Raw genomic sequence first — 9872 nt, 5'->3', positions numbered from 1 at the left:
GGGGCTACCTTTGAAAAGTGTTCGGAAACTTCAGATTGTGCAGAATGCAGCTGCGAGAGCTATCATGGGCTTTCCCAAATATGCCCATGTTACACAAACACTCCGCAGTCTACACTGGTTGCCGATCAGTTTCCGGTCACAATTCAAAGTGTTGGTTATGACCTATAAAGCCCTTCATGGCACTGGGCCAGATTATCTCCAGGACCGCCTTCTGCCGCACGAATCCCAGCGACCGATTAGGTCCCACAGAGTGGGCCGTCTCCGGGTCTCGTCAACTAAACAATGTCGGTTGGCGGGCCCCAGGGGAAGAGCCTTCTCTGTGGCGGCACCGGCCCTCTGGAACCAACTCCCCCCGGAGATTAGAACTGCCCCTACTCTTCCTGCCTTCCGTAAACTCCTTAAAACCCACCTTTGCCGTCAGGCATGGGGGAACTGAAACATCTCCCCCTGGGCACGTTTAATTTATGCATGGTATGTCTGTGTGTGTGTCTGTTAGCATATGGGGTTTTTAAATATTTAAATATTTTAAATTTGTCTGATTGCTTATGATTTGTTTCTACATGTTGTGAGCCGCCCCGAGTCTTCGGAGAGGGGCGGCATACAAACCTAAGTAATAAATAAATAAATAAATAAACTAAACAATGTTGTTTGGCGGGACCCAGGGGAAGAGCCTTCTCTGTGGCGGCCCCGACACTCTGGAACCAACTCCCCCCAGAGATCAGAATAGCCCCCACCCTCCTTGCCTTTCGCAAGCTCCTTAAAACCCACCTCTGCCGTCAGGCATGGGGGAACTGAGATATTCTTTCCCTCTAGGCTTCTACAATTTATGCATGGTATGTCTGTATGTATGATTGGTTTTATAACAAGGGTTTTTAGCTGTTTTAGTATTGGATTGTCACATGCTGTTTTTATCACTGTTGTTAGCCGCCCCGAGTCTACGGAGAGGGGCGGCATACAAATCCAATAAATAAATAAATAAAGATTCCAGAATTATTTGTCCAATATTTATTGTTATTACAAATGCACTTGGCACTGCATGTAAGTATTTTGGAAGGGTTGTTACCTTTAAACATATAAAAGGGAGGAAGGAAGGAAGGAAGGAAGGAAGGAAGGAAGGAAGGAAGGAAGGAAGGAAGGAAGGAAGGAAGGAAGGAAGGAAGGTTAATTCCCCTCCCCCCCCCAGATATAGCCAAACAAATCAGGTTGAGAAAATCACCTGTCCCTCTTCCAGTGCATAGGGCTTGGCATCCACACATTGATAATATTTGTTATAGAATTTATTCATTTCAGTCTGAAGTGTTTCATATTCCATGTCATCATCTACTAATGTTCTGCCTCCTATTGTGTAGACCCAAAAGCTATCTGGATTTTCAATCTAAGAAGTATGATAAAACCCATATTAAAATGCGTTCACATAGCCCCAAATTCAATTTAATATACGAAAAGTTAATCCCAATACCTTCAGTATTATGACTTCAATCATTTTTTTCCTCCAATTATTTTTTTCATTTAAGGAGAACTGCAAGCTTTATCTGTACCTCTGAAAATGCAATAGATAATCAATCAAATTATTTTCACCAAATGAAAACATTCCTGAGGTAATTTTGAAGTGGAAATGACCAGGATACAAGTTTAGAAAAGCATGCATAAAATTTCAATATGATTTGAAAACAGTTAACAGAGATACTAGAATAATTTCAACAGTTTTGCTGATAGGGTCTTCTAAATCTATTTGATATAAACTCAGATAGGATACCTGAAGCTCTCAATAGCCTAACTGGTGGAAACCAATGACCTCTAACCTTTTGGGCGCTAGGGACTAGTTCCATGGAGACGGGTTTTTCCATGGACCAGAAGGGGACATGGTTTTGTATGCTGCCTCCATCTTATGAATGGGGCTTCACTTGTTTGTATGGCCCAGTTTCTTGCAAGCTGCGGCCCGGTGCTGGTTCATGGTGTGAGGATTTGGTACCCCTGGTGTAAACCACTACACACAAAGGGTTCATTCGTACCTCATTCTAAGCCAACATGTCCCCACCACCCCACAAGCACATTATGACTTAACATCATAAACCAAGCTATTTGGCTATTACAGTTTACAGTAGTCTGAAATTACAAGGGCATTTGCAATTTGTTTTGCAAGACAGGATTAACAAAATAATAGTTTCAAATTGCAATCTACCGTAATTGCGATTTATTCTGCAAGGCACATTAACAAAAGAATGGCTTACAAGACAAGAACACTGTCAATAAAATAAATTTGAATGTCCATTGACAGAACTGCAAGATAAATTGTAAATCGGTCTCGTCAGCAGAGCAAACGGATTTCTCAATTTGAGCCTGCTGTTTGCTAGGTGGGAAACATGTAGTTCCAGATTCCTGTTAGTTTTCTAAACCTACTTTTAATCACATCTTGCCGTTTTGAAATGAGAGGGTTTTTTAAAAAACAAACACATTAATCTGTTAGTATTTATCCTCCAATTCTGTTTTAAAAAGGTGTTTACTTCACAATACTATTCCGCTGCAACTATTCCCTCTCCAAATAGATATAGCTATTCTCAAATTTTTAAATTGCTTTTTCTTCTTTCCAAGGAACTTCCATTTCCTCACTTTACTTACACAGCTGTTCAGAATTGGTGTGTATGGCGGGGGTAAAGGGGTATCCAGAACTGGGACTAGTAAACTCTCTGGAGAATCCAGAACAGAAGGCTACTTGGGAACACAGGGAAACAAATATTAAAAATGGAATGAAATTACAACAAAGCAAAGGAATAGTGGTGGTGAAGAAAGAATCCACAGCAGTCAGCTAGTGAGAAATATTTTTTTTTTAAAGGATTCCATGCTTAAAAAAAGGAAGACCCTTCCTTCCCAAGAGTGATGCCACTTGGACGGCTGCCACATTTTAACAATTTAAATAAGCAAATGCCACCAAGTATTTAAGAGAGGGTTTTTTAAAGCTCATTATGACTTAACCTAATAAACCAAGTTATATGTTAGCCACGATTTACAGTTTAGTTTGAAATTACAAGGGCATTTGCAATTCATTTTGCAAGACACGATTAACAATAGAATGGTTTCAAATTACAACCCGTAATAATAAATAATAATTGTGATTTATTACGTGGTTCCAATAGGATACAGACTGATTTTTTTTAAAAAATCCTTCATCCCAGACAAGAACATCACTAGGCTGAAGACCAACACACAGAAAATGGTGTTATTATTATTATATCATTATTCATTTATTTATTATTATTGTTGTTGATAATAATAACAATAACAATAATATTATTGCCCTCCTACCAACCATTACTGCCATGCATGCAAAGGTAGCTTAGACCCTGGTTTTTTTGAATTTATATTATTGTTGTTAATAATAATAACAATAACGACAACAATAATAATATCATTTTTGCCCTCCTACCCACCATTAACATTACTGCCACCCATGCAAAGGCAGCCTAGACTCTGGTTTTTCCAACCCCGTTTGGGGAGGACGGGGGCGGCTTGTCGGCAAGACAACGGCCGAAGCCTCACGCCGTCCGAGGTTTCCTCAAGAACCACAGACCCCCTCCCCACGCGCACGAGAATCCCGCCAAAGGCGCCATTCGAACCCACCCGCGCATGCTCACTCGCACTCTCCGCCCCCGACGCGGCCTGGCGCATGCCCTCCGCCTTCTTTCCTCAGGGGCGGGACGGCGGCGATTACGCATGCGCTGGCACCCTCCCCGGTTCTGCCTTTCTGAGTTTGGAGCCGTTTTGCGCAGAAGCGGAAGTTTTATTTCTAGTATGTTTTTATTTCTCAAAGCACCCCCCCCCCCCTCAAAAAAAGTCTGGTTCCTGCCGTTATAAATAAAATATACAGTATCAACGTTGATGTTAAGGAAAAACACATATAAGGGGCGTGCATAAGTGCACCAGAGTGCCTTCCGTCCCGTCCTAATGTCTCTCTCGCTAGTATCATGTACATTAACATTGTTATATGTTTGTATATCACCAATACGTACTTGAATGAATGAATAAATAAATAAATATACATACATACATAAATAAAAATAAATACATCATCTGCGTAGGAGGATATATGTATAGCAAAGATAAAATGCCCTTTTCTATAGATATATAGAAGAGGGCAGGATAAGAAACAATGTTTGGAAACTAGAGAGAAGGGACCTGGAATTAAGGAGAAACTTCCTAACACTGAGGATAATATACCAGTGGAACAGCTTACCAACAGCTCACTGGAGGTTTTTAAGAAGAGACTGGACAGTCACTTATCTAAAATATTTATTTATTTTATTTGTTTTGTCAATTAAGTATTGGTGGTATACAAAGATATAACAGTGTTTATATACATGATACTAGTAAGAGAGAAACATTAGAACGGGATGGAAGGCACACTGGTGCATTTATGCACGCTGCTTACTGACCTTTTAGGAACTGGGAGAAGTCAACAGTGGATAGTGTAAGTGTAAAATTTTAGAGGTTAGGACGGTGATACTACAGAATCAGGTAGTGAGTTCCATGCATCAACTACTCAGTTACTAAAGTCGTATTTCCTGCAGTTGAGTTTGGAGCGGTTTACTTTAATTTTGTATCTGTTGTGAGCTCGTGTGTTGTTGTGGTTGAAGCTGAAGTAGTCATTGACAGGAAGGACGTTGTAGCAGATAATTTTATGGGCTATGCTTAGGTCATGTTTAAGGTGACGTAGTTCTAAGCCTAGGATTGTAAATCTAGTTGTGTAGGGCAGTACAGGTTCTCTTGCTTGAGCTGGAGGCTGGACTAGAAGACCTCTAACATCCCTTCCAGATTCTATTCTATCTGGTCCTGTCCTATCCTGTTCTATCCATTGTAGGTAATTATAGATAAGGAAATATCCATTTTAACTTTAAGCATATGAAAAGAAGGAAAGATTGCATGCCATAGGAGGAAGATTTTATTTTTTATTTTATTAGAGTCGGAAAGGACTTTGTAGATTATCTAGTCCAACCCCCACACTCAGGCAGGAGTACCTACACCATTTTGGACAAATGGCAGTCCAGTCTCCCCTTGAAAGTCTCAAGTGTTGGAGCTCCCACAACCTCCTCAGGCAAGCTGTTCCACTGGTTGATCGCTCTCACCGCCAGAAAGTTCCTCCTTATTTATTTATTTATTTGATTTGTATGCCGCCCCTCTCCGAAGACTCGGGGCGGCTAACAGCAATAAGAAGACAGCATATAATAATAATCCAATACTAAAAACAATTAAAAACCAATTATAATAAAAACCAAACAGACATACAGACATACCATGCATAAAATTGTAACAGCCTAGGGGGAAAGAGTATCTCAGTTCCCCCATGCCTGACAGCAGAGGTGGGTTTTAAGTAGCTTACGAAAGGCAAGGAGGGTGGGGGCAATTCTAATTCTCTGGGGGGGAGTTGGTTCCAGAGGGCCGGGGACGCCACAGAGAAGGCTCTTCCCTGGGTCCTGCCAAGCGGCATTGTTTAGTTGACGGGACCCGGAGAAGACCCACTCTGTAGGACCTAACTGGTCGCTGGGATTCACGCAGCAGAAGGCGGTCCCGGAGATAATCTGGTCCGGTGCCATGAAGGGCTTTATAGGTCATAACCAACACTTTGAATTGTGACCGGAAACTGATCGGCAACCAATGCAGACTGTGGAGTGTTGGAGATTCCAGGTTGAATCTCTCCTTGGTCAGTTGCCATCCATTGTTCCTTGTCTGTCCCTCTGTGCTTTGGAAAATAGCCTGACCCTCTCCCCTCTGTGGCAGGCTCTCAAGTATTGGAACACTGCTCTCACGTCTCCCCTTCATACTGATTGACTAGAAAAGATTGTAATAAGCTAAACACATTTCATTCTATTGAAAATGATTAACTAAGTCTTTTACTAAATTAACCAAAACACTTACAAAAAGAAATGTTATTGTATTCCCGTGCTTTTATTGGATTCATTGGGCACTAGCTATGGGAAAAGAAGGCATCTGACCTTTAGATAAGTGTTTCGCAACCTTGGCCACTTGAAGATATCTGGACTTCAACTCCCAGAATTCCCCAGCCAGCATTTGCTGGCTGGGGAATTCTGGAAGTTGAAGTCCAGATATCTTCAAGTTGCCAAGGCTGGGAAACACTGCTTTAGATACTACTAACAAACATTTTCAATGTTTCATGGCCCTTGGTGTGATGACTGTCTTGGACAGTCTGAGTTTCCACCCATACGTATATTAAAAAATAAAAATCCATCTAGTTCGAAACCTATAGTATTTGAGGAGAAAGGACTATTTGTAGGACAAGTCATTTAGCAATAATAAAAGCCCTGCTAAAAGTATTTAATTTACCATTAATAAAAAAAGAAAATATCCTGCTAAAATATTTATTTCATTTAGCAATAACAAAAGAACTATGAAAAAATACTGCTAAAGTAAGGTATTTTTATAGACACTCATTAGGGCAACATAACATAGTTAATATAAAGGCACAACAGGTGACAATTCAGAAAATAAGAACAGAGGTCCAGGCCTTCAGTGGAATTTATTCCCTGTATAGTCAGCATAAACAAGTTAATCTAAAACAGTGCTTCCCAGTAGTTCTGAATAGCTGTACAGTATTTACAATCTTCAATGCACTTATTTTTAACACAATTTCCAGGTATATACTGTTACATTCAAAGTGTTCGGTTCTTTTCAGTTTTGGCAAATGATCTATCGGTCAACAGGGGCATCTGCAAAATGGTCACTGGCTTTAAAGTAGCAAACGCACCTGAGTGATCAAAGTTCTTGCCCTTTTAATGTGTGTTGTATGCACTAAATGCATATTGAAAAGGGGTGCAGCTTCAATCATTTGGTCATATCCACTATTCTGAATATGTGATAGTCTTTTGTTTACAGTACTGAATCTTTTGAAGAATATGTCAGTATAGCTATTACATACAAGTAAACAAACAAATACCATAAATAAAATTTGGGTTCTTAGAAGATAGATATCTATTGCACAATTGGTACATTTCCATAGTAATTTCACTGATCAACACAATTTGAAACTAATAATTTATAGAAATATTGAGGTATGTCCACAAAATGGCACAGTACTATCAATTCATTGATATTCCAAAATCTCTCAAAATTTAGAAATTCCAGTATGAGAAATACTACAACTGACTGTTGCAATCCACATTATTTCACATTTTTAGAGTTCACCGTAACTGGATTTATATGCTTATATTTGGATTCAATATTCATATGGATAGTTGTATTATTAAGGCTTCGTATTACTGTCCGATGTAGATTTCTAGTCTCTTTCATTAGTTCTTCAATGTTTTTATTTGTTGTCCACAAAGGTTTCTCTTCGCCAATATAATCGGGATCTTCTGGATATAAATCGTCACCTAAAATATAATTATTTATCTCAGTTACATATATAGTTACAGGTATAAATGTGAATTTTTGATACTAACAATACCTTAAGTGTAAACAATGGTATGAAAAAATTGTGACAAGATATTGATTAGGAGACACTATTTTTAATAGAGGTTTTTGTCTCAACATACCAAGAGCAAAAGTATTAAACTAGAGATGCACAGGAAGATAGGAATGCAATCAAATCGTACTTTTCATTTACTGGGTTCATAAACATGTTAAGCAATGATCTAAGAGTTACAAACCAGAATTACTGCTTTCGCAGTACACAGCACTTCTACAACCAAGAATGTAACATTATACTGGTACTAGCAATGTTCCATATAACAGAAGATTAATGAATATTTGCTCATTAAGCCTACTAAGTGTACAAGGTGAAATTTCATTATTTAGCTTTTGCCCTAAGAAGTCCCCTTTTTGGAGTATGGCCCCAGCAAACCCACTTATTCAGACAGATATATTAATATTGCAGCTACTGTTTAGTGTTCAGTGCATCAATAAACCGTTGTTGTTGTTGTTTTAAAAAGCCAGTCCTTCATTTTTACTTACCTGGCAACAATTGCATGTAGCCATCTGAAGCCATCAATAGAACTGGCATCCAGCGTTCACAACCTTCTAAAGCTCGTTCTGAGCTAAACCTCTCCAGATCATAAAGGGATGAAAAATGGCAGAGTCTACATAACTCATAAAGCTGAGGTGGTGCTATCCAGATTTCTCCAGAGTTATGAAGTTCAACAGCTTCTAAAGGGGTTGACCACTGAAAATAAATAAAGGCATTAAAATCACTCTCCAAGCCATGTAATTTCCCAATTCAAGGGATATTCTGTTGAACGCATTCTGGTGCTTTCAGTGACTGTTTTATTCTATATTAGTATTTATTTTTTAGCTTTTAAAAAATTAATTTAAACTTAGCTTTTAAATTAGATATCAGTCTGACAATGGATGCTATATACTGTATGACAACTAGCCAATTCACTAAAAATGAACAAAGACAACCTATAACCCACCAGATCCCAGGTTGGGAACTCCCCACTTCAGAGGATAATCTATTCTATTGTATTCCATTCCATTCCATTCCACTCAACATCTATTCTATTCTTCAATCCCATCCCATCCCTCTATTCTATTCTTTTATTCTATTCTATTCCACTCAACATCGATTCTATTCTATTCTATTCTTTTATTCTATTCTATTCCACACTATTCTTTTATTCTATTCTATTCCACTCAACATCGATTCTATTCTATGAAACTATTCTGTTCCACTCAACTCAACATGTATTCCAATCTATTTGTCTATTCCATTCCATTCTATGCCCAGTCTCAGCTTACAGCCCGCCCTGCTGCCTGCCCAGAGCTTCGCTTGCAACCTGGTGCCAAAGCCGCCTTCCCAGGGCATCCTCCTCACCCTGCAACCGGTCACCTCCTGCCGGTCGTGCGAGGCGGCGGGAGGCTCTTGCCCGAGGCAGCAGCACAGGTAGAAGGCAGTGTCGTAGCGGCGGCCGGCCGGGCCGGCGGCGTGCACAGGGGTCAGCCAATTGCCCCACTCGTGGAGCGCCCGCAAGTGAGGCACGCAGCCCAGGTGGCGGCAGAGCTGCAGGAAGCGGGCCGGGTCGCCTTGCACCCCGCGCCGCCACTCCTCCAGCTGGGCGGCCGGCAGTAGCCCCTCAGTTGGTAGCGAGGCCACCGCGAGGTCGGTCCCGGCCGCGGCCTGCTCGGCGGGCACCACCACTAACAGGCCGCTCTCCTCGAAGGTCTCGCGGATGGCGCAGATGCGGAAGGCCACGTCGGCCGGCAGAGCCCTGTCGCCCAGCTCAGGCCGTCGGGCGGCGAAGAGAGGCGGCCGGGCGGGGGGCTCAGGGCCTAGGCCGCAGCGCGGCGCGTCCGGCAGCAGCTCCCGCCAGGCGGGCGAGAAGTCGGCGGCGTCCACCAGGCCGCCCGGGAAGACCTGGGCCCGCGGCATGAAGGCGCTCCGGGCGCTGCGGCGCAGCAGCAGCACCTGGTAATCGAAGGCGGACGGGCCGCGAGGGTCGGCCCCCCGCCGCCCGCCGCCAGGAGCAGAGTGGCGGCTTCCCGCCAGGGACGCGAAGTCATGCGGGACGGAGAAGGGCGGATGGGTGGCTCGGCTCTGGGCTTTGCGCGGGAATGGAGGTGGCCACCTCTGCTTCTTCTCCTTTGGGAGTGTCCCGCAGCGGCGGCCCGGAAGCTCTGCCCCTCCCGTTTGCTCCCACACCTTCGGGCATTTGGGATGATGATAAATAACAATAACAACTAAAACAACAATAGTAGTAGTTGTAATAATAGTAATAATAGTAATAGTAGTAGTAGTAGTAGTAGTAATAATAATAATAATAATAATAATAATAATAATAATAATGATGATGATGATAGAATTCTTTATTGTCCAAGTGTGATTGGACACACAAGGAATTTGTCTTTGGTGCAGATGCTCTCAGTGT

At 41.8% G+C, this 9872-nt stretch overlaps 2 protein-coding genes across 6 annotated transcripts in view; both read right to left on the bottom strand.

The window, feature by feature from the left end:
- The window catches only part of TDRD12 (tudor domain containing 12), a 48988-nt gene extending 45292 nt beyond the window's left edge, over positions 1-3696 (bottom strand). For 2 of the 5 annotated variants that reach the window (XM_070760301.1, XM_070760304.1), the window contains exons 1-3: positions 3619-3696; positions 1460-1540; positions 1217-1375 (exon numbers count right to left, since the gene is read on the bottom strand). In XM_070760301.1, coding sequence (XP_070616402.1) covers positions 1217-1375; positions 1460-1483 — 183 coding nt within the window. In that variant the 5' untranslated portion in view covers positions 1484-1540; positions 3619-3696. Of the gene's footprint in view, positions 1-1216; positions 1376-1459; positions 1541-2619; positions 2657-3428 lie in introns of those variants that run through there. The other 3 variants (XM_070760303.1, XM_070760300.1, XM_070760302.1) reach the window with 3 other exon arrangements.
- Positions 3697-6357: 2661 nt separating this feature from the next.
- NUDT19 (nudix hydrolase 19) lies at positions 6358-9591 on the bottom strand. The gene is given in 4 exon segments (XM_070760305.1): positions 6358-7382; positions 7963-8170; positions 8822-9453; positions 9456-9591. Coding segments are annotated over 4 exon segments (1104 nt in total). The 5' UTR covers positions 9508-9591; the 3' UTR covers positions 6358-7170.
- Positions 9592-9872: the final 281 nt, after the last annotated feature.

The sequence above is a fragment of the Erythrolamprus reginae genome, chromosome 9 (assembly GCF_031021105.1).
Source record: "Erythrolamprus reginae isolate rEryReg1 chromosome 9, rEryReg1.hap1, whole genome shotgun sequence".
NCBI classification, from domain to species: Eukaryota; Metazoa; Chordata; class Lepidosauria; order Squamata; family Dipsadidae; genus Erythrolamprus; species Erythrolamprus reginae.
Note: the sequence above shows the minus strand (reverse complement) of the source record. Positions and strands in the feature narration are given on the sequence as shown.